The sequence below is a fragment of the Manis pentadactyla genome, chromosome 13 (genome assembly GCF_030020395.1).
Source record: "Manis pentadactyla isolate mManPen7 chromosome 13, mManPen7.hap1, whole genome shotgun sequence".
NCBI lineage: Eukaryota > Metazoa > Chordata > Mammalia > Pholidota > Manidae > Manis > Manis pentadactyla.
The window spans coordinates 95,778,987-95,803,437 of NC_080031.1; the positions used below are offsets into that span (position 1 = coordinate 95,778,987).

A 24,451-nucleotide genomic window follows, 5' to 3' on the forward strand; every position below is an offset into this window, starting at 1 on the left:
GGGCCGCACCCACCCACCCTCCCAACATAGGCAGCCACTGCCTGGGGCCCCTTTATCTAGGCACAGATCTCATCCAGCTGGTCAAAGCTTCAGGCTCCAAGGCCTTACCCAGGGCAGAATGTCTGGAGGAGGCAGGAGGAGGCAGCTGAGGGCGTATCAGTGGCCCCAGGACTCCTTCCCCAGCCCCTGTACATGCCTGGGCTATCTGGAGAGCCAGTAGAACCATCTGACAGATGAGGATACCGGGCTCTGTGGAGAGAGAGTTGTGGAAGGGGGACTTGACCACTGTCAGATGGTGGGCAGGAGGGCCACTGGCTGGTGTGAGGACGGGGCCTGCCGGGGGCCCCGTGGTGTTGGTGGAGAGCGTGTCCCACCAGGAAGGCAGGGCAGCTGTACGGCTCTGGGCTGCTAGGGTTGACTCTTTGCCCTGCTTTCTGGGAGTCCCCTCTCCCTATGGTCTCTATGACCAACTGTAAACCACTATTTTCCCTAAAAATAAACATGCTTATGGGATTGGGATAAGCTTTGTAGCTATCAAAGGAAATAATAGGGTGTTTAAGAAAATTGCATTGCATTTTAAATAACCAGCATGAGAGTCACTAAGTTCGAAGTTTCATTCAAATCAGATGGCTCTGTGGCTAGCCCAGTGACCAAGCAGACAGAGGGTGGGTGGGCCTTGGGGACGCTGAGCAGCAGCCTGAGAACTCTGCAGCAGCGAGGCGTCTGCAGGGCACAGCTGGAGGCCAGGGGGGGCAGTCACTGACTATACCAGGCTGGGGCGGCCGCCCTAGAGCTTGCTGGCAGGCTTTGAAGCAGTGTGCAGCCCGGAGCCACCCAGCTGTGGTGGGCAACCCCAAGGGTGGGGCTGGGGGTGACCACAGTCCACAGGGAGTGGGGACAGATGAAGCTGGGATTGCCAAGGCCACAAGGGTTGATGGCTGTGTTGAGGTGGGGGTTTCAGGGATGGTGGTTTGGATCTGAAAGGGCTGGAGAGGATCTACAGGGCCAGGCCGTGCCTTTTGTCTTCACTGCTGGATCTCAGTGCCCGGTACAGGGCATGGCACACAGTGAGCAGTTGTTGGAAGAGTAACTACAATTGGGCATGTGTCGAGGCCTTCCAAATGCCAGGCTTGTGATTTGGGATCTTAATTCCAAATCATGGTCCTTACAAGAAGCTGAGAAAGTATACTACTGTTGCTCTCATTTCACAGATGGAGAAACTGAGGCCCAGAGTGGTTAAGAATGTGCTGCTGTCTGGCAGTCAAGGCTTGGACTCAGGTCTGTCTTATCCCAAAGCCCATGCTCCTCACTGCTCTGCCTCCTTGGTTTCCAGTGCGCGGAGCTGGGGCACTGCAGTCCTCGAGCTGAGTGTCCCCCACTCTTGCTGGCATCACGAGGTGCAACCAGCTGGATTCCTCTGGCCCCAAGGAAGGACTCGGCCCGCATTGCCCCTCCTGGGCGTGAGCTCACAGCGAAGGGCCTGGGTCAGGCCTAGACCCTTTCCTCCCTGGATGCCTGGCAAGGTCAGGGCTCCAGGGCCAAAAGGTAGTGTTTCTTGGTTGGAGGCAGGAGCCCAGGAAGTCAGGGCTTCCAGAATAAATGTTACCTGGAAAAGTGTTTATAAATGACATTTAAGATGGAATCAGTTTGATGTAAGATGCAAGGATATTTAAGATCTGTCTGTAGATCCCTTCCTCTCTGTAAGTTTGGGGCCTGTCTGCCCTTAGCTGGAGCTCGTGTTGCACCTCTCTGGGCTAGGTGCCCTCCTCACTGTGGTCCAGGGTTGGAGTAGAGGGTTCCCTTGGCCCTGAGGCCGTGCCTCCCCCATGGGAAAGCTGCTTGGGAACGGGAGGCACCTGCCAGCCCTGCTGGGACATTTTGAGAGCAGTTTTTCCTTCCACCACTGCCCCCCTTTGCCTCCAGCCCCTGGCTCGGTCATTGAAGACCAGTCAGGAGCTCGGCAGTCTGGCCCAGGAGCAATCAGGCAGCAGTCCAGAGGAAATCAGGGGCAGGCAGCCCTGGCCTGGCATAAAAGCTGGCTTTCCTGAAGAGCCTTGATCTAGGGATATGCTTGCTTTTGTTCTTTGTGTGTTTTTTAAAATTTTATTTTGTCCTTCACTAATTAAAATAATACAGACACAAATATTAACTCTTAATCGTCACATTAACCCCGTGAGATAAGGACACAGTACAGACAGGGAACCTGAGGCAAGGGAGTGTACTGCACCTGATAAGTGCTGGAGGAGGATTTGAACCTGGCACCTACTCCTGCGTTCCCTGCCCTTACCTTGTAGGCAGCACATCTGTCCATGCATTTTTGAGAAAATAGGTTTTATGGCTACAGCTGGGTCCCCTTGGCTCCCCCTGTCCCATCCCTCCCCACCCCCCAGGAATTTTGCATTTTGCCTTCTCCCCTGAATTTTTATACCGTTACACCCAGGTGTGTATCTAAAAGAACTGTTTGGTGTGGCTTTTGGAACCCTCTAACTGAGCCTCACCAGGGGCTTGGCCTCCAGAGGGCCCTTGCTGCGGTTGGAGCTCCTGCTTACCCCGGGTGTGGGGGCTGAAGCCTCTGGGCCTGAAGCCTCCAGCTGCTCCTTGCCAGTACCTGCCTTGCTTCCCTTTGGATAAACGAGTGGACTGGGTCCAGGCAAAGCCCCAAGGGCCTTGATTGGCAGTAGCTGCAAGGGTTAGACCTGAGTGAACTTCCTGATGTGGCCCAGGGCAGAACTGTCCCTGGGGCTGATACTGGCTGTAGAGCAGACCAGGTAACTCAGGTCCATCTTGTCTTTGCTTCTGAAATCGGTCTGGAATTAATTGGACAGGAATGCAGTGCTGAAGCTGCAGGTGAGATCTCCAAGTGTCCTCTCCCACCCTTGAGCCACTGCTGACCATTAGCCTCCTAAGTTCTGCCTTTCTGGGCCCTGCTTGGGCTCTGCCGGCTCTTGCTTCTAGGCAGTGTGCTCACTCTTGTAGACAAGCCCTGGGAGAACCACCCTTCTGTCAGTGGCTGTCCCTGCCTCCTCCTTGCAGGTCGGAGGGGGGCACAGGCCAGACTCTGGGATGGCCTCTCCCATTTCCTTTAGTCATTTACAACTGAGGACCAAAATCACCTGCTAAGAGGACAGCGTGAAGGCACCCTTCGCATAGGACTAGGTGGAGGTCACAGACATGCTGCTAATCAGTTTGTTCCAAGAATGGTTCTTATCGGGGTGTTACTGGCAAAACCCATGATCCCAGGTCTCTGGTAGGCTGGAAGTCTCAGTGAGGAGACCCAGCATGGGGAGGGGGGAATCTGGGAAGCGCGTGGCTAGGCCTAACACGTGTGGTCTTTGTGCTGGCCCATTACTAGCTGGTCTGTGAGGCCTGTCACTGAGTGGTAAGGCTGTCTTGTCTGGCCAGGAATTCCAAAGGGCTGGATTCAAATCCAGATTTGCATTACTTGTTGAGAGGCCTTGGGCCGGCTTAACCTCTAGGGGCTTCTCTTTCCTCATCTGCAGAATCTGGACACAGTCACAGACTGGTGGAATTCCCATGGGGGCAGAACTCTGCAGGGTGCTTAGGCACACAGTAGGGTGTTACTGATCGGGGCTGCCGTCACTAAATCTGTACCTCTGCCATTTTCTTTCTTCCTTTCTTACAAAGCCTTTTTTCACTTTGTTCCCAGAGGAACTAAACCTCTGAACTCATCAAATGCCTCCTTCCCCAGAGCCTCGCTTTCCCTACTGAGCCCTGAGGTCGTGTCCTGGCCTGTCTCAGCCCGTGGTGGGCTCCTGGTGGCTGGGCACTGAGGAGCTGGGGGACAGCTGCCTGGGCAGCGAAGGTAGGATGCCCAGCCCCAGGGCCGCCACGGAGGCCCCAAATGGAGTGTTGGTAGCATCAATTAGCAGCTCGGGTGCAGTACCTCCCGGAAGCTTACATTTTCCTCTGAAAACATCCTGTCCTGAGGGGCGTTCACCTCAAAGAGGAGGAAGGAAAACACAAGTAAACGATTACACAGAAACCACTGGAGGCCTGGGCCAGGCCACTCAGCTCAGTGAGGTTCAGCTAGCTCTGTGGGTGCCTCAAGGCCAGGTTGAGTCTAAGCAGACTTGTGGTTTTCCAGGCTACATGCAGGGGCTCCAGTCCTACCTCTGCTGTGGAAGGCCCTGTTATCTGATGTTGAGGCCAGGCAGCTGGTAGACTGGCCACATGCACCTGACAGGACTCTGCAGCCATGGCAACAGCCCTGTGCTGGCAAGTGGGACTGAAGCCTCTTGGTCCACGAAGGTGTGGCCCAGCCAGTTTGGCAGGCCACACAGCCACAGCTCCATGCTCTGTGGTGGGCGTCTGGCACAAGGTGTCCAGCACCCTGTGGGCGGGAGCTTGCAGGCCGTCCTCTGGAGAGCACCATGCCCTGGGCAGCAGGGCCCAGAGCAGGGGCTAGGGATAAAAGGACATGAGCCTAGCTGGGGTGTACTTGCAGAGATGGGGGTCTATGGGAGCCCACAAATCAAGGCCCGGTTGATGTGCAGGAGTCATTTTTGGAAGATCTGGGGGGGCCTGCTTCCTTTTGGGAAGTTCATTCTCATGGTCCCAGGCCTTGAGGAAGCTTCCCACTTAGCAATCGACCAGACTCCTTGGCACTTAAGCACCACTGGTGCTGGACAGTGGACCCCCAGCTCCCAACATAGGCGTCTGGGGGAGCTGTGAGCTGTTGGTGGGCCCTTCTGCTGGGAGAAGTCAACCCGTGCTGGAGGAGCCGATCAAGGCCGGAGTGGAGACTCGGGGGAAGCCCTGGCTGGAGCCTGGCTCCTGGTGATGCCAGAGTGAGAACTGGAGGGGGCCTTTGGAGGAGAGCCACTGTGTGGGGTTGGCCAGGGGAGCTGAGACCCACCTGCACTGTGATTCCTAAGCTGTGGGCTCTGGCATGGGCCCAGGGATCTGTCCAGAGGAAGCAGTACTTTTTCTTAGCCCTGGTTTTGACTCTCTGGTCTTTTGGACTCCCAAAGTATAGCAGGTGGGAGAAGATGGGGGTAGGAGGAGGTGCAGAATCTCGGGTGCCAGTCAGGATGTCCCTCCCTCTAGGCAGTCGCCCTGGCCCCCCGTGTGCTGCTGTGACTCTGTGCCCTGCCCTGGCCAGGGTGCTCTGGCCAGTGCTGCCACACTCCCCCTAAACACTGACTTACACCAGGCCCCACCCCACCCACCTGCATTGCTAGCGACCCAACTTTGAGGGCTCAGCTTTAATTCACATAATGGAAACAGTGCAGGGTACAATCTCAGACCTCAGGGAGGGCATGAAGACAGACAGAGGAACAGACACGGTGCACTGGGGTCAGTGCTGCAGTCAGCAGGCCATAGCAGGGACCGCTCTCAGACAGGGAGGGTAGGAAAGGCTTCCAGGAGGAAGTCTCATGTCTGATTTGGCCTGAGAGAGACGGGAATTGGCCAAGCCGAGTAGAGGGAGAATTCTCTGGGCAGAGGGAACAACATGACATGATCCTTGGGGCCAGCTGCCCTCAGTGGCTGGAGCACAGTGAGAGGAGAGGGGACAGGAGAATGTGGCAGTATGGCATCACTGAAGATCCTGAGAGCCCAAGAGGGGCCCCCTGCACTGACTTCATGAAGGGCTGTGTGACTACAGGCAACTTTCTCAACCTCACTGAACCTCACTTTACACTCATGTAAGATGGAAAGGACAGTACCTTTCTCAAGTCGTCACATGTGGCATTTACAGTATTTGGTTGCACCTCTGTGCATTTGGTGGACAGAACACTTAAGTGTCTCAGTAGCTTACCTGTCTGTCTGGTCTGCTTTTGCTCTAGAAAGAGCATGAGGCTCGTGCAGGTCTGCCACTCCTGTGGGCTCATCCCCAAGGGCCTCTCCCCAGCTTTGGAGCAGGCATTGGGAACAACCCCAGGAGCCATGGGGCGTGCAGAGGTTCCGGGGCACTAGGGATTCCAGAGGCCTTCATTCAACAAGTCAGTGACCGTGCCCAGCACAGAGCCTGGTGAGGCATAGATGACCAACAAGCCAATTCTGCCCTCCCAGATCCCCAGGCTAACCTCTGCACCAAGTAGGCATCTCCATCTGCTGGGCTGGGGGAGCCCCACCCTGGTCGGCCCTTCCAAAGAAGTGACCCTTAGACTGAGGTCAGGAAGAGAAGCCGGGCTGGCAAAGAGCAGGAAGAAGAATGGAAAGTTGTGAGGGGAGGGAGGAAGGGTGGGCAAAGGCGCTGTAGCAAAGACGAGCTGGGCACCTGGGCAGCAGGGGAGCAGAGCAGGCCCACGTGGCTGTGCAAAGGCGAGCAGGGCAGATGCAGGCTAGAGCCCAGGGCTGTGTCCCACTGTTGCCATCAGGCAGAGGTCCTCATCCCAGGGGCCATAAAATACTGGAGCATTTTTAGGGTTGGGGAAGCACTGGTTCAGGTACCGACCACATAGGCTGGACAAGGGAGCGAGACTGGGTTTAGGACTGGGACTCCCTCTCTCCCCTGATCACCCTTTTCCTGTCCATTGCTACCCTAGGGCCTTTGCAGTACAGTGAGTGGGATCCCAGCTTTGCTGCTTCTAGCTGTGTAACCTTGGGCAAGCTCCATAGCCTCTTAGTGCCTCGGCTTCCTCACCTATTATGTGGGGATAATAATTGCACCAGTACCATAGGTGTGTTTGAGGAGTATACTGTCTGAATCATGAGGCACTCAGAACTATGCTGAGCTCATGGACAACACTCAGCTGTCATTATATGGCCTGAAACACTCTGTTGCCTGGCATGTCGTAGGAGCTCAGGAAATGCATCCTGATTGAATGTCTGCCGTCAGTGATCAGCTGAGAATCCTAGTGTGTGTATGCGTGTGTGTGCGGGATGGGGGGGTGCTTCTCCAGGCACGGTCCTCTGCCATGGGGTCCTCTGCCACGGGGAGGCCTTGGGAGGGCCTGGTCAGGCATCACACACACCACACCCTCAGGCTTGTGGCTGGAGGAAGCAGCAACTTTCTTCGCTGGGAAAGTGTTGTGGGGCTTAAGCGTTCGGGGGTTTTCAGAGTCAACCGTCAGAGGCGAGGGAGTTTCTCTGCTGGCGGCGGCGAGGGCTGTCAGGGCACACACAGCCTGTGAGCAGACCGCTGCGGTCTGCAGGGAAAATGCCGACTGTGTTTATTTTCACCTGAGCCTGCAGGAAGTGGGGGGCAAGGGGGAGGGGGCAGCCTTGAGGCCCAAGCGCGCTTCAGAGCAGAGGAGACCTCCCTCAGGAGTCCCTATTTCCACCTGTCCTGCCCAGCCCTGCCCTGCCCTTGGGCCCCTTCCTGGCCCCAGCCTGCTCAACAAGAGGAAAGCGTGCTGGGGCACCAAGGGAGGAACTTCCAGCCATGGGCACCGAGAATATCCCAGAGGGATGAGGCCCACCTTGCAGTGGGTGGGGAGGAGCCGCCAGAGCAGGGCAGTAGCAGGAAGAACCGCTCTGCCGAGACCAGCCCCGGGCGCTCAGAGTGCTGGACCTGCAGCAGAGGGCTGCCGTCCGGAGGGGGCTGGGGAAGGGACTGCAGGCCAAGGCAGGAGCAGGGGTCCTGCGGTGTCCTGGGAGGGGGAGTGTGGACTGCTGTGGGGTTAGGTACCCCACCATGCTGTGAGCACTACTAGTCCCCAGCTCTGTGCTTGGCACTCTGCCCTCAAAGGTAAGAGATGAGGTGGTGCCATTGAGTTGCCCAGGGCCTGGTGGGGACAATCAGCCTAGGCCTACCTCCTTCCCTTGGAGGTTGAGTCTGAGAGAACAGGCAGGTGTCTGGGGCAGTCTGGCCCTGGGACAGCCCTGTGCTGGGGCTGTGGAGCGTGATGTTCTTCTGGCTGAGTCGGGCGTGGGGCACTGGGCCCTGTGCCCGATGGTCCCCCTGGCTGCCACCATAAGGCATGGAGAGAGCTGGGAAATGAGGCTGAGAGGCAGTGTTCCTCAACGTGGGAAGGACTGGCCGGCCCTCAGTACCCTGCCCTGGAACCCCGGCCACCCCAGGGCTCCAGCTGCCGGCACGTTCTTTGTCCCACCCCTGCCCACCTGGTACCTCTCTTGTGTTTGGCTGCAGACTCCTATTTAATGAGGCTTTCCCCCAATTCCCAGGGAAGGCTGCTAGACAGAATGAGCCCTCTATCCACCAGGCAGTGCCCCCCACCCCACCCCTGACACACATACATACCAGGCCAGAGATTGTAGGCCAAACTGGAGTCTGAGATTTCCTAGGCCTGGCCTGAACTGTGCTGCCACCTCGGGCTTAACCAGCCTTACGGGGGCTGTGGGGGGCGGGGTGTCAGCTCTAGCCTCCCCTCAGGGGGGAGGGCTCTCCTGGGCTTCCTGATCAAAGTTAGCCCTCCCTAGGGAGGTGGTTTGCTGAGAAAGCTGCTATGGAGCCACTCTCTTACTGCCGTGGAACAGACACTGCCACCCACCCTTCCCACCGCAGGGGTGGAGTGGGACTCGGGCACTGCTTTCTAGAGCTGACCTCGGCCTCTGTTCCTAAGACTTCCCAGGGTCAGAGCTGCCTACTCTGCCAGCCATTACATTATGGTCCTGAGTGCCAAAAAACCAGAGCCAAGGCTGGCTGGTAGCTCCTTCCCCAAGGCAGGAGCTTAGACTGGAAAGCCTCTTGGTCTGGAGGGACATGGGGAGGGTGTTCATTCCACCTGCCGCGTCAGAGCTGCAGACTTTTGCTGCCCGTAGGTGTCCTTTCACCAGGGCCCCAGGTTCCCGAGGGAGCGGACCTGAGAGCTCCGTCTCCCTGCCTGCCACAAGGCCCGGTCAGGACTGATGCTGTCTGGCTACCGCTGTCCTGGGAACCTGTTGGGATAAAAAGGCCCCAGGGGTCTCCAGGAAGCTTCCCACATTCACTGGCTCTTTGCTTCCGCTTCCAAAAATTCTAGGATAAACCAGGATTTTTGCATCTGTGATCATTGAGGTAGATAGGCAGGGCTGATGTTCTCATCCTCGTTTTGCAAGGGGCAAACTGGCCCAGGATCCTACAGTGCAAAGGCCAATGAAAAGGTCAGCCAGCCTAGGGCTACGCTTCCCAACCCTCCGCACATCATGGCACACTTACAAGTATCAGTGGAGTAAGGAGAGGTGGCGGTGGGAGGCTGGAGCAGCCAGGGCAGTCCGGGCACAGGAGGGGGAGAGAGGAAGGGGACGGGTTAGAGGGCACGCGGGGGCCTGGCCGCCGGAGCTCTGGGGAAGGCCACTGGGGGCTCCGGGCAGAGGAGCAGCGTGCTCTGCTTCACGCGGCTGCTGACGGGAGACTGGCTGAGGGACAGGAGGCTGCTGTGTGTCCAGGTGAGAAGCAGCTGTGGCTTGGAGTGGGTTGGGGGCAGGGAGGAAAGAGGAAGTGGTTGGATTTTAGGTGTATCTTGAAAGCAGAGCCATTAGGATTTGCTGACAAGTTGGGGCTGGGATGTGAGAGCAGAGTCAAGGATGACCAAGGTGTTTGGTCTGAGCAAGTGGAAAGACGGGGTTGTCATTACCTGAGGGAGATGGGGAGCACTGTTTGGGGCAGGGTCACCAGGTCCGCTTCACATGTGTTGAGGTTGGGTAGCCGGTTTTAGACCTTTGCGCAGGGTGTTGAGTAGGCATTTGGATAGTGGGGTTCCCAGATCAGCGAGGTGGAGGGGGAAATGGGGAGAGACGTCACCAGATGAGGACATTGCGAACCACGAGCTGGGCTGAGGGCATCCTGGAAGAAGGGTGAATGGAGAGCCGGGGGCCACTCTTGGGGCAGGAAGAGGATGGGGAGTAGGAAACAAGGCCAAGAAGGACGGCAGGTGAACTTGTAAGAAAGTCAGGCAAGTGTGGCCATCTGGCAGCCAAGGAAAGAAATGATTCCAAGGAGGAGGGAGGACTTGTCCGGTGTGGCCAAGAGGTCAGGTAAAATGAAGACTGGTGACCATGAGTTCAGCAATGTGGAGGTGACTGGTGACTTTGACAAGAATCATCTGGTGACATGATGGGGCAAAAGACTGGGTAGGCAGAAGGGAAGAGGGCGGCAGATGGGGACAGCTCTGCTGAGGTTGGCAGTAAAGGGGAGCGAGACACAAGGTGGTGGCTGGTGGAGGATTCACAGATGGGAGGAGAAGCAGCCTGTTGGTACTCTGGTGGGGATGAGACTGGGGTGGCTGAGTGCATGGCATGGTTCCTGGCGGGTGGCAACATACCCCAACAGCTGACCCAGCCACTCCTTTCTCTCTTACTGGCCACCTGCAGCCTGAGGATCCTACATTCTGCCTTCCATTCCCACACACATTCCGTCCTTGCCACAGCTGTATCTGGGGTCAGTGCTGGGGATAAAAGAAAGCCTGAGAGGCACGTGCCTACCCCACTTGTTCAGGGAAATCACAGCACCCAAGGCTGGAGAGGGCATGGCCTCAGCTTCACCCGCACCCTTCTGGATGCTGCCAGCAGGCTGCAGGCATGCCTACCACCTCCAGGACAAAGCCCCTTTGGCATAACGACCTGAGTGTCTGGCCCCTGTGAGTCCCAGCGCCAGAGGGCTACGTAAGCCCTGGGAACAGCACTTCTCTGTGCCTGAGAATGAGGGCTTCTTACCTGCTGCTCGTTACTGGACACCTGAGTGACTGGGCTCTCGGGTGTTAACTGGCTTTAGCCTCACAACAGCCCCATGACCGTCTCCATTTGCCAAGGAAACAGGTGCTCAGATATTGCAGTAAGTTCTTGAAGGCCACACGTTATAGCCAGCATCTGAACATGGTCGACCGACTTTCTTCAGACTCACAGTGGAGAGCCTCTTGGGCTGACAGAGGGCAGCTCACCTGTGCTGCCCCAGGTCAGAGGTGAGGCACTGAGCTCAGGAAGGACTGTGATGCCAAATCCACCCCAGCCACAAAGAAGGAGCCACAGCCTTTGGGACAGCAACTCGTCTGCCTGCGTATGGAAGGCAGGCCGTTAGCCCTGGTGCCTGAGGCCCCTGCTGGGTGGATGGGTGAGCAGGGGACTGACAGGTGGCAGAGGCAGCTTCCCAAAGCCTTGAGGGAAAGGATGCAGCTTACAGCCTGTCCTCAGGCTTCCTTGGAGGCAGGAGCATGGGACCGAGGCAGCAATGGCTGTTGCTGGGGCCCGTGGGAGCCTGCTTCCCCTGGGAGCTTCCTGTCTTGACTGTGGAGGGCCTGTACCCGGCCTTCCCTTCAGCCTCGCCCTGGACCCAGCCAGCGCCGAAGGACCTGTGCCAGGCCTCACCACGAGCTACCCTACTCATCCCCAGATCCAGTGGTGAAGGGACCGGGAACCCTCCACTAGGCGGCAGGGGGAGCTGAAGCCCAGCGGGGCTGCAGAGGCGGGCTGGATTTCCAGCGGGCAGTTTCATCATGGGGCGCGAGGGAGCCCAGGCACGAACGCCCATTACTCTCTTGTCCCAAAGATGCCCCATTTGTGCCTCCAGCCAGCAGCATCCCCCAGCGGGGCACTTCTCCAAGTGGAGGCTGGGCCTCAGTGGCAGATGGCCCCCGGGCCCTGGCCTGCAGGTGCGCTGATAGGCAGAGCCGCATGGCCCTAGGCAGCACCTCCCTGTGGCTGGGTCACGTGGGAGCCCCCTTCCCAGCCTGAGTCATCTCATGACAAATCCATGTATCTAGTTCGAAAAGTAAGAGTCCTGCGGTGCTGAGGAAACAGGAAGTGCGGGGCTGGGCAGGCTGGCCCTGGTGGGAGCCTGGCCCCACCTCCGCCGAGCTATAGGGCTGAGGCAGGCCTTCCCCGTGTCAACAGATCCTGAGAGAGACCGAGGCCAGCCTTAGGACCCCGAGTCTGGGGGCTGGAGGAGGAGGAATAGGGAACCCCGGGCCATTCGTGGGGTGGGCCAAGTCCTCAGACCATGCCCTGATGTCTGGAGCCTGAGGCTGTGAACACCCCGAGACAAGCCATAGGGCCTCAGAGAAAGTGGGGGATCTCTGAGACTGAGAGGCAGGAAAAATTTTCTGGACAGGGAGAGCTGTGCCTCTTGGAATTGAGTGTGCAGAGACCTAGAGGCTATGTAGGAGGTGCAGCTGCTTGGGCCAAGTCTGCGGGTCTGTGGGCAGGAGGGCAGGGCCCCCGGACACAGGGTGGCTTGAGTGGTGCCAACCGTGCCCGCTTCCCGCTGACGGCTGGGCTGCCTGCGCGCAGCCAGCGGGCTCTGCCTGGAGGAATGCCCCTGCCCTGCGTCTTCCTCCTCAGGGACGCCTCCCCACATTCATGCACCCTCTTCGTGTTTCAGCACAACAAGGCCAACCAGCCTGCCCACAGTGTCCCGCAACTCTCTCCTCTCTATGAACATTTCAGCAGCCCACACCCCGCACCTGTGCCACCCGACATCAGCCAGAAGCAAGGTACGGACCTGGGGTGGGGTGGGGCCCATCGAGACGCACAGCCTGGGGGACGGGCCCCTGGCTCTTGAGATGAGGTGGCCGGGCTCTCCTTAGAGCTGGAGAAGGTGCAGCTGTACAAACTCGGGGCCTAGGGAAATGCCAGAAAGATGGACTAGGGGGCCTGAGGGCACCAGAGGGCTGGGGGAGGTGGTGCCAGGTCAAAATTGGGAGGCTTCAGGTTGAGGTAGAAACCTAAATCCCAAGAACTCCCCAGTGCCACGATGGAAGCAGGCATCTGTGAAGCCAGTAACTGTAAAGCCCGTAGCCTTTCCCTCCCGCAGTGAGAAAATGGAAAGTGGTGGTTGTCATGGCTGATTCACCTCAGCCTCAGGCAGTCATTCTGAAATCAGCCCTTGTCGGCTGTGGGAAACCTGCTGACTCAACCCTGGTGGTGGTGGGGGCAGTGGAGCCCTGGCTCCCCAGGCCAGGTTCCCTCAGACCAGGGGGCCACCCTGGCCCCCACTCCTGAATGACTAACTCTGCCACTGGCCAGTGTCCCTAGGTAAGTCACCCAACCCCTCTGCCCTTGGTTCCCTAGTCTGTAAGTGGGCACAGTATCACACTGGGATAGTCCTGAACAAGCTGGTACATCTGGTCCTCTAGAAAAGGGAGGTGGGACCTGAGAAGCCCCCGCAGGAGGCTCTAGGGCACAGGAACTAGTGGGAGTGGCCTCCGGTCAGGCTGCCTCACTGAACAGCCCCTTCCCACTGCAGTTCACAGACCGCTACAGAGCCCTGAACTCTCTGGCTTCTACTCTCTGACCTCGGGCAGCATGGGACAGCTCCCCCACACTGTGAGCTGGTGAGTGGGGCCCAGCGGGACAGCCCGCGCTGGATGGCCCATACCTGCCCTGACATATTCCTCCTCCATCTTTCTGTGCTAAGCATCCTTCTGCCACCTCTATGTAGGCGCCTTGGGCTGGCCAGCAATTCTGTCCATTCTCCAGATAGCCCGACATACTCCCTTTGGGAAGCAGACCTGGTTCCTGGGGCCAGGCCTATCACACTTGAACTCCGCCTCAGTGTCTAAGAGGCTGGAACCCTGGGAACCCTGGCCTGCTCAGGCCCACAGGAGTATGTGAGGAAGAAAAGGGAGGCCTGGGCAGGGAGGAGGCATGAATGGCCACAAGAGGGGCCTAGTGGGCAGGAGGATACTTCCCCCTCACCTCAGTGCCTACTGTTATTGGTCCCTTCCTTGGCTGAAATGCTTGAGGGGCAGGGTTCCTCCTTGTCCCTACTGTGTGCTTGGAGAGCCTACTAGTGCTGGTCTAGGAAAAGCCAGCCTGACCCCAAGTCAGTAGGCCCACCACGGGCTAAAGGATTTGTCTTCAGCTGGAGGTGGGCCTTAGCAGGCTACCTGGCCCTTTGCTCACCAACTGAAGTGACCTGGGCAGTTCTGCAGCCTCTCTGGGCCGACGCAGTCAGTTACCCAGTAGCAGGAAAGCTTGGTTTCCCAGGAAGGCAGGGCAGGCCAGAGGTCCAACCTGGGGCCCACCTGTCCCTTTCCACTCGCCCTTTATCCATGTTCAACTCACTCTTCCCTTTCTAGAATCTTCTTGGACAGAGATCCACTACTCCCATGAGTAACCCCAGGATTGAAGTGGGCCAGGCAGGGCTCTGGGCACCCGAGAAGCACTGCTGAAGTTGGTTGATCCTCAGGTCCCTGCCCTCTCAGAACTCAAGTCTACATAGTGCACGACCCATGCGAGGCCAGTTACAAGGCACTGTTAAGCAGTGCTTTGACCAGATACTGCAGGAACCCAGTAGTTCCTTGGGATCTCAAAGGCTTTCAGGAGAAAGGGTCATTTAGCTAAGCAAGACCTAAAGGACCATCATGAATTGAAGCAGGCTGAGTGGGGCAGAACATCCCTGACAAGTGGGTGCAAAGGCCCTAGGGCAGGCTATCAACCCTGTTTTTGATAGGGAAATTTCTGGTGAGACTGGAGGGAACCTGAGGGCCTGCTAAGCTGGGTCCCAGGGGATTGCTGCCATTTCTACCCCTTAAGCCTATAGTTAACACCAGTACAAGCCTAGAGAAGCAAGTAGGTGCAACACAGGTTGCCCTCTGGTGGCAGATGCTTAAAACATACCCTGGAATGGTCCAAGCAGAGGCCAGCTTACCTCACTATGGGTCAGGCCCAGCAAGATCAGGTAGTCTTTCCCAACATCTGGCCAGTAGCCAGACTGCTAACAGCTGTCTCTCCCAACCACAGGCCCAGTCCTCCTCTCTACCCCCTGTCCCCTTCCTGCGGATATAGACAGCACTTCCCTGCCCCCACTGCAGCCCCTGGTGCCCCCTACCCCAGGTGAGTCCCCCACTCTGCAGCCAGGTTCCTGCTTCCTGTTGCCCAGGCTTCATTGCCCACACAAGGCCATATCCAGGCTGGTGCTTGCCGGTGCTTGCCTTGTGCTAGTTGTTTGTCCATGTCTGTCTGTCATCCTGCAGCCCCCTGCCACCCTTGTGCCTCAGAATGAAGCCAGTTGGAGTGCAAAAGGCTTAGGCCATACTGTGCCGCAGAGCTGCTGGGGCCATGTATGCACACGTGCTGGTGCCCTGCCCCTGCACATGTGTGAGGCAGCCCCTGTGCAGGTGTGTGTGCGCTCATCTCAGATGTGCACCCCTGCTGAGGTAAGGGCAGATCAGGACTCGCCTGGGCATTTCCTGAGCTCTGCCCAAGCTGAGGCAGCACTTCACATGCATCTCTAACCTCTGGCCCTTAGGGGCTGCCTCCTCAGGGACCCCACACCTGTGCAAGTAGAAAGGAGCAGAGTAGTGTCCATAGAACATCAAGAAAGTAATTTGAGTGTGTGTCCCTTCACTCAGCTCACTCCCTCAGTAACACTAGATCTGAGCTGGGTGTGGAACAAGGAATTCAGACATTTACAGCCTACTGGAGCTCACAGCCCAGCAGCTGAATGGCTGTCTGGGAGATGCTTCCCCAGGAGACTCCGGCCAGTTCCGATGGGTCAGGGAGAGCATGAAAAGGTAACATCTTCTGAGTGGAGAGGACAAAGTAGCAGTGGGGATGGCTGGGGGTGAGAAGTGATGGGAAACGGGGAAAGATGAGGCTACAAATGTCAGGCAGGGATGGCCATGCAGGCCTCTGGGCTCTATTCTGTGGGCAGCAGGGGGCGCTGCAGCAGGAACAGCCAAGAGCACTTGGGTGTCCTTAAAAGGTCACTCTGGCTATTATGTGGAGAGGCCTGGAGGAGTCCAGCAGGAGAGTAAGGAAGCCCACAGGGCAGCCACAGGCTCCTAAGGCTGAGCTGGTGAGAAGGGGACAGATTCAAAAGCTATTTAGGATTTAGTAATCATTTGAATCATGTCTATGCCGATTTTTGCAATATGTCTGTGCAGTGTGTTGGGAGCAGGTTTTTGCATGTATTCGGTGTACTTGTGTGCAAGCCAGAGGGTGGGGGAGTATCTGCTCACCTGTCGTGTACTGTGCAGGGGCCTCCATGTGTCCAAAGGTCTGGCCCACACCTATCTGGCTCCATATTAACTCTTCTCCCGCCTCTAGGTTCACGCACCCATCCCTGATGCTAGGCTCTGGCGTACCTGGCCACCCCGCAGCCATCCCCCACCCGGCCATTGTGCCCCCCTCAGGGAAGCAGGAGCTGCAGCCCTATGACCGCAGCCTGTGAGTGAAAGGGCACAAGATGGGAGGGGGGGCAGAGGAAGGCAGACAGGGGAGCAGATGTCAGGCTCCCTTTTGTCCTTTAGCCAGGATATACACTTCTCCGCCTGGGCCCAGGCTCTAGGGACTGCCAGAGGCTGCCTCTGGTCAAGCTGTCTTGTGGCTTTTCCACTGACTACTGTTTTCTGATACTCAGAATCAGGAGAGAGTGGGCAGTGCAGGGAACAAGGATCCAGTCTGAGCCATAAAGGCAAGGACTGAGAAATCCTTACATGTTATCATACTTAGCTGCAACATTCCTGCAAGGAACAGTTATTTAGCTCTGCTCACCCACTTGGGGGCAGCTAAAAAAAGATTCCAATTACAAAACCTTAGTATCCATTCACACACACTGGACACACTAATTGGAGGAGGGCGATAGTATTAGAGGGACACTCTGGGGGCTCCCAAGTGATCTGAACATGACATGTGTCCCTCAGGAAGACACAGGGAGAAGCCAAGGCAGAAAAGGAAGCCAAGAAGCCAACTATCAAGAAGCCACTCAACGCTTTCATGTTGTACATGAAGGAGATGAGAGCCAAGGTCATTGCAGAGTGCACGCTCAAGGAGAGCGCCGCCATCAACCAGATCCTGGGCCGCAGGGTGAGGCCCCGGGCGGGTGGGCTGGCCAGGCTGGCCCCTGACCACCCTCAGCCTGGTGCAGCCTGCTGACTCCCTGATGCACCCCATCTGCCCCCTTCCCCACTGCAGTGGCACGCGCTGTCTCGGGAAGAGCAGGCCAAGTATTATGAGCTGGCCCGAAAGGAGAGGCAGCTGCACATGCAGCTCTACCCAGGCTGGTCGGCACGGGACAACTATGTGAGTGGCCGATGACACATAGTAGGGGCGGGTAGGGGAGCCTACCAGATGCCTGCCCCAGGCTCCAGTCTCAGCAGGGAAGGAAGGCACAGATGAGGAGAGGTGGTTCAGTCCAATGCCTGCCATGGCTAGCTCAGGGGAGGGTTGAGCAAGGAGAGCTGCCCCAAAAGGCAGGCCCATGTCCTGTTTTCCCATCCAGGACACACTCCCATGCAGCGTTCCTGCCCAGTATTTTAGCGGGCCACTGGGACAGAAGGGGTGGAATAAACCTGGATGTCACCTCCTCCATTCAAAATGGAGAACAGCTTGGGAAAGGGGGGAGGAGCTCCCTAACTACTGCCGTGGTAACAGCAACAACTGCAGTCAGGAAACACCAGGGCCCCCGGGTAGGAGGGGACTATGTCAGCCAGGCTAGGCAGCAGGCTGGAGGTGTCCCAGGCCCTTGCTCACTGGGCTTGTAACATCCACCTCCCAGATCTGAGCATCCCGCCCTTTGCTCCCTGCAGGGGAAGAAGAAGAGGCGGTCGAGGGAAAAGCATCAAGAATCCAACACAGGTGAGGCCTTCCCTCAGTAGTACTGGAGGCTCCTTTCTGGGCCTCCATTTCACCAACAGCCCTGCTCTGGCCCAGACGGAGGGGCAGGGTCTTCAGCCATGAACCTTAGAGCCTGGGCCCTGGACCCTCTGTAAACAAGGCCTGCATAGCACAAGTCAGGGAAGACCAGCAGAAACCAATTTGTGCAATGGTGGTGTGTTGACCCGCCCCTCTCACCTTTGCTAGCTGTGCTCTAGCCTCTGCCAGAGAAACTGGTGCTGAACTGAGTGCATGACTGGATGTTAAGCCCCAACATGGCATCCTGGTTAGTTCTGAGGTGGGCAGCAGGCTGGCCAGCCCCATGCCTAGGCCTAGCTGTCAGCACAGCCTGCGGCTAGTGCCCAGCACTTTCTCTATTGCCTACTCCACACATTTTCATGGCTGTGCAAAGTGCTTGGTAGAGAGGATGCAAGGAAGCGAGGCCCTGCTGCAGGGCTCCAGGGGATGAATTCCTGCCCCAACCCTGATAATTCAGACTCCACATCCATGAATGACTGTCTTAGCTGTGCTGTTTCCTCACACAGGGAAGCTGGAAGCTAGGACTGGGGCAGGGCAGTCCTCAGCATCTTTTTCTGAGGTTGAATAATGGACTACTTTCCATCTGGAGAAGTGTATGAACTGTATAAAGTGGGACTCAGCTACAGCATGAAGGGATTTGGGTCAGGCAGACAGGGCATTGGCAGGAAGAAAAACTGGTGAAGTGGCCAGGGACCTGGGGAGGGGATAGGTACCTAAGACAGAAGAGGCTAGATCCCCTTCAGGCCTTCCTGGGCTCTTCCCTCACAGCATCCATGTTGCAAAGGGCCCCACAATCCCCAGAGAGGAGCCAGCCTGCTTGGGTCCCCTCCCTTCCCATCCCCTCCACCATTCTTCCCACTGCCTCTACTGCCCAGCTGGGTGCCCATCTTTCCTGATACCCTGGGCTCTTGGCCCTAGGGCTCCCACTGGGGCTGGCTATGCCATGGAGGGACCCTCTGCCTGTAAGGGCTGTGGGGTATCTGTGACTGGCTAACACTGATGTTACCTCTTCTTTCTGGGCCCTGCTCTGCCCTGCTGCCTGCCTGCCCGCCCTCTGCCCTGCTCTGCTCCTCTGGCATGGCTGTAAGCAGACCCTGGCTCACCTAAGAAATGTCGTGCTCGCTTTGGCCTCAACCAGCAGACGGATTGGTGTGGTCCATGCAGGTGGGTTTGTCCCCACCACCACCGTTCCTTTGCTTCAAGCTGCTTCCCTGACTGCAAATGTTCTGCTGGGCCTGCAGCCCTCCTTTGCACCTGCATCCCCACCTCCTAGTATACCCACAAATTGGGGAGCCCATACCTCCTAAGAATGGGAGTGAACACCGAATACAGCTTGTGGGGATGATCACTTGAGTCTAGATAGGAGGAGAGCAAGGGAGAAATGTTCTAAAAGGCAGGCGGGCAGGCAGACTAAGGAAGTTCATTCTGGTGCCCAGGTTCCCCCAATGATGATGGTGCCTGGTTAGCACCAGACCTTGTAGGTCCTCAGCAAATCTCAGACAAATCTCATGCGCAGCCATCGGTGGCCTGAACTCTGCTCCCAGGCCTGAGAGCTGCCATGGCCCACCAGCTCCCTCACTTCTTCAAGCTGGGATCCCTGCCTATACCATCCTGAGCGCTTAAGTCTAAGAAATTAAGGTGACTATACTAGAGAACGACTTGGATAACCTGGATGCTAAGGGGCCATGTGACTTACTATCTTGTACCTGCTGAAACAAGAGGGCTGGTGGTGTAGAGAGAAGCAGGGTAACCCTGGGCCGCCCTAGGCAATGGGCCATACTCAGACCCTGTGGCATTAAACTGTGTTTCACCTTAAAACAGAGAAATACTTGTGTGTGTGAAAAGGTATACCTAACCTACCAGTGGCTAAAGTTACCCCATTGAGATTTAGGCCAGGCCTGGCAGGGCAAAGGCTGAGGCTACTCATGGCAGTGGTTCACTGACTCCAAGGAATACTTGTCCAGCCCCTTAAAGTGCCCACTGTGCACCCTTACCAAGGGCAGAGGAGAATTTGGTGGGGTACGGATGCGAGTGTATGCATACACAGTGAGGTGACCTTGTCCTCAGAGGAGGCCCTATTCCATGCTACTCAGAGACAAACTGTAGGCTAGAGAACTCCAAGATGTTAAGAATGGTGAGAAGAGTCACTGTCCATTTCTTTCCCTTCTCTGCCCTGAACCTAGTCTGAGCATTAGCTTGCTCAGCCTAAGAAGCCACAAGCATTGCAGCCCCCTTGCTTAAAGCAGATCTGAGCCCCACCATCACAGGTGAAGCAGAGAATCAGAGGCCAGACTAGGAGACGGCTCGCTTGCAAAACAGGCAGCCACCTATAGTCCTGTGGGTCCCTGTGCCACCTTGTGGCTGTGCTGGGAACTGCATCTGCTGCAGGTCTAGGTCAAGCTCAGGTCAGTGCTAGTTCTGAAAGCACAGGCACATCACCCAAGTCCTGGGGAAAGGGGACTAGTCAAGCTAGGCCTGTACAAGGACAGCATTTCTTGGTTGTGGTGTATGACTATGAATTCACCCTCTGTTTACAGATAACTCTCTTCACTATTCCTAGGAGGAAAAAGAAATGCATTCGGTACTTACCCGGAGAAGGCCGCTGCCCCAGCCCCGTTCCTTCCGATGACAGTGCTCTAGGCTGCCCCGGGTCCCCAGCCCCCCAGGACTCGCCCTCATACCTCCTGCTGCCCCACTTCCCCACAGAACTGCTTGCTAGCCCTGCAGAGCCGGCGCCTACATCACCAGGTCTCTCGGCCGCTCTCAGCCTCCCAGCCCCCTGGGCCGCTACAGGCCCCCTCCAGTGCCCTGCAGAGTACACAGGTACGGCAACAGGAGTCTCAGAGACAGGCAGCCTAGCATGCACAGGGCACCTGGCCTCCTCCAGGGACCCATCCTCTGAGAGGCGGCGACAGAGCCCCAAAGCCCGTGGAAACTGGCCAGGGGCCCTGTTAACTCCCTCTCAGGGTTCAGGCCCCAGAGATTTCAGAGGCTGCACAACTTCTGCCTGAACCTGGGGCCATCGCTTTAAGCTGCTCTGAGTGGTGAGAATCAGACCTGTGTTACCTGATAAAGGGGATCTCTTGTGCCAATGGCGACCTGTACCTATTCTTTTACCATCTGTCTTGCTAGCCAGACACCCCTGCCTCCCTTGCTTTTCTGCTGTAGGTTACAGACAGGCTGGACTGAGCCCAGCTGCTTTCCCTACTCTGTTCCCCACACCTCCCCCACCCTAAAAAAACCCAGACAGTTCATGGACCAAGAATGAACTGGTTTATCAAACAACATGGGAGCACAGTCACAACCACAAAGCTCAAGATGACAGTGCTTCTCTCTTAAGGGCCGCGAGAAGCCCTGTTTACAGAAGACCAGCTGCTATTAAGCTGGACCAGAGGAAACCTCTTGCCCTGTTCTCAGGAGCTTGCAAAAGGAGGGGGGAATGGAGCAGGTTAAGTTTAGGCCTATAACCCTAGGCAACAGCAATAACCTGACACTACTGTACCTTATCAGGGAAGTATGGGTGGTAGGGGGTATCTGGCTCTAGTTCAATGACTTGGAAATGTTACCTGAGGAACAACCGCCTAAGAAGTCCCAATACCAAGGCACCAGGCCTACCACTGGTGGCTGCAGGCAACAGCTGAAAGAAGTCATGACCCACAACTCTGCTGTGCACCCCTCCCATGCTGACAGCCTTGTTCACAGCTCCTTTCCAGCTTCTCTACAGCAGTCTACACAGTGCCTGGGCTGTTGCAAGAGGGCAAACCAAACCACACAGCCAATGCCTGTCTTCCAGCATGAAACCGGGCCAGCTTCAGTTTCCCTGTGGGGCTGCAGGAAGGAGGACCGTTACAGTCAAAGCAAGGAGCCCAGAAAACCTCTAGTGGTGGATAGTGGGTTTTCACCACAGCCTACTTTAAACCATTTCTGAGCCAAGCTTCAACCCTGAGCCTTAAAAAAAATTTTTTTAATTTAACTTTGTTGTCCTTTTTGCCTCCTCACTGTACATAGCCTGAATCCAAAGAAAAGGGGCTGTCCCTGTACCTACACACACCCAACAGAAGCCTTTAGTTCCTACTTTAGCCACTGGCTTCTAAGAACCCAAAGATCATATATCCTAGTGTGGCACTGCAAGAAGACTTGAGAGAAAAAAGGACCATTGTAGTTCTAAAAATATTTTTGTATTGTTAATGCATCATCATAGAAAAAGTTTAACAGGAGAATAAAGATACTTTTTACTGGGTTTCTTTTTCTAAGCTTGACCCTGAAAAATAAGCTGTTTCAGTCACAGAATGTGACACCCTTTCCTTTTCTTCCCCAGAGCCATGAGATTGGGGTTTCTCCTCTGTTGTGGTACACATGTTCAGGGCTTTCAGCTCCCCTGAAGAGGCTTGAGCCCTGCCCCCACCCCGAAATCTGGGCTCATGCTAGGTATAAGCTATAAACTCCCATTCCAAGCCTTGCTCTTGACCTCTTAATCCTCTGACCTCCCAACTGGTGCAGGAGCAGGCCAGCCTGCCCCCCAGTACTCCCAACTGCTGCCCACACACCCTAAGACAATCAGACCAGAAATAAGTGGCACATGACCACCAGGCTCCATTAACCTATGAGGGCAGAGAGGAGAGACAAAACACTCCATAAATACATACTCTATTTTGAGGAAAACGAGCAAAAAATCTTATAACCTGGTAACATAAAATCCAAAATAAGGGTATTTTAACAGCACTCTTGCTTCCCAAGGACTGTGTTGTGTGAAGTATCTTCATATTTTACACAAAAACCCTGAAGTCTGATAAATCTACAGTCTTTTTACACAGTTTCTATCATGTTAAAGTATACTGTTACCTACCATGAATGTAAAAGGTGTCATAAAGCCACCTCAGCAGGTCAACCACTAAATATAAAATGTTGGGCAAGAAGTGTATCCCAACAGCCAGCCGTTCAGGCCATCACCTTGCATTGTAATTTCTTTCACCTGAGTTGTATTTTTTGGATTTTATATTTTAAAATATTTATAAATAAAGTCATCTTCCAGAGTAGTGTCCATTTTAAATAGGCCACTGGAAGTTGTAATCCTAGACTTGCTTTTTTCTGGAAGGGTGCTAGAAGAGTCCGACCATTCTCTTGGATATCTGTCCTATTTAAAGAATTCCACTCTGGCTACTGGCCTACTTGTTTAAAAAAACTACATTTTAACCAACGCTTGTGCAAGACTGGATCACTGCATGTGATTTGGTGTCTTATTCAGAGCACACTGAGTACATGAACAATGCGCCTTTTGTGTAGGGGGAAGGGCACGGGGGGCTCTCTGGGAACTTTGTTAAAATCCAACCAGCCTTTAAAAAACAAACTGACTTCAAAGAGGATTCTCAAATCCTCTGAGGTCACACCAGCACATTCCTATAAGACTACAAGGTGATACAGAGTACAACCCCAAATTTAACTTCAAATACCACACCTCAGTGCCAGCCAAGAACCAGCCCTGTTTTCTGAAATGTAAGACAAGGTAACCCAACCATGCTTAGATATTCCCAGACAACTGGCAGATTTGCTAGAAATGCAGACCTTGACCCCTCCCCGACTGCAGCTGTCCCCCGGCCCTCCTGTGCTCAGGATATGGTGAAGGCTCACCCCAGCAAGCTGGCAGGGCCTTCCCGAGTCTCCCAATTGGAAGGCATTTCCCCCTTTTACAGGAAGCCCTGTGGCTACCTTCTTCTAGGCTGTAAGTATCTTCTGAACAGCCCAGAAGCACTGCTGCCCAGCTCTACTCAAGTGTACGGTAAGCCTGAAGGAAGGCCACAAGTGCAGGAAAGCAAAGTGGTTCTTTACATTGTTCGAAAGAAGGGATTGGTTCCTACATACATTTCTAGAAAAACAAAACAGAAAGGCCAACGGTAACACAGACTTAGCAAGCAGATTAAGAGGTAGTGGCTGTGAAACAGCACACCCAGCACAGAAAGGGCAGAAGCGAATTTGCACCATAGAGATGGGAAGTATTCAAAGTGCGAACGCTTTTATGGACTAGGCTGACCCTCAGAGTTAAAGAAGAGACTGGTATATAGCAGGTTAGGTGCTTAGTAAAAAATTTCAAATTGAATGGTATCAGAAAGTCATGAGAACTAGAGATGGGGAAGCAGATACATTCTATACCTGCTTTTGAGCAACTATATTCCTCCCACAAAATGCCTCTCAGGACTGGCACACAGACTAGATGTGGCCAACAGTGCAAAATACAAGGCAGCAAGTATGTCATCCATGAGTTAACAAAACTACCCAAGTCCCACACTGGAACTGCTACCGATGCTCATACCCACTGACAGCTCACCAGGAAGGAGAGCATTCCGTCTGCCCTGCTCAGGTAGCCACATGGCTCGATCTTGGGCCAAGGGACGTGTTCCTAATTACTTCTTGGCTCACTCATCTTGATACGACACACCCAGGTCTCTTACTCATCCTCTCTGCCTTTTGGAGACAGTGATTTTTAACAAGCAAATGGCATCAAGTCTAGTTGCAAAAACCCCAACATTCAGAATACTTTAGTCTAATACTGTAAAACTGTTTAAGTTCAAAAACTCAAAAACCATACTGCCTGACATGGGTCTGATGAATATGCTACTAGTGTGTCACCCAAATCCTATCATCGACCAGCCCTATGGCCTCCTTCCAGCCTATATTCTCAAGCAGACCGACCAACACCCAGCCTGCTGCTGCTAGTTCCTGAGTACTGCTTTCCCCTCACCTTGGCATCTCTCCACCCCCAATCAAACCCAATTTGACTTCTGAAACAAAATTGATTTCTCCTCATAGAACCTTTCCTAAATCCTTCCATCCCTGTAGCCACCATTTGCTCATTAATCTTGTTCTGTTCAGGAAAGTCTTTGTTACTCATCTCCTCCCAATAGTATTTAGTATTTGTTTTGCCTCCTTAGCTATACCAAAACCTCCCATGAAAGCAACCGTGCCCTCCACTTCCTAC

The 24,451-nt window shown here is 55.3% G+C and overlaps 1 protein-coding gene and 1 long non-coding RNA gene across 8 annotated transcripts in view; one reads left to right on the top strand and one right to left on the bottom strand.

Annotated features, from left to right (window-relative positions):
• Positions 1-22,511, top strand: part of TCF7 (transcription factor 7) — a 32,357-nt gene extending 9,846 nt beyond the window's left edge. Inside the window, exons 4-12 of one of the 7 annotated variants that reach the window (XM_036898474.2) lie at positions 12,221-12,332; positions 13,085-13,172; positions 14,584-14,676; positions 15,892-16,011; positions 16,488-16,650; positions 16,759-16,866; positions 17,373-17,421; positions 18,570-18,642; positions 20,016-20,141. In XM_036898474.2, coding sequence (XP_036754369.2) covers positions 12,221-12,332; positions 13,085-13,172; positions 14,584-14,676; positions 15,892-16,011; positions 16,488-16,650; positions 16,759-16,866; positions 17,373-17,421; positions 18,570-18,642; positions 20,016-20,019 — 810 coding nt within the window. In that variant the 3' untranslated portion in view covers positions 20,020-20,141. The other 6 variants (XM_036898494.2, XM_036898466.2, XM_036898508.2 and 3 more) reach the window with 6 other exon arrangements.
• LOC130680413 (uncharacterized) overlaps positions 1-24,451 on the bottom strand; it is a 59,392-nt gene that overhangs the window by 33,543 nt on the left and 1,398 nt on the right. The window lies entirely within an intron of this gene.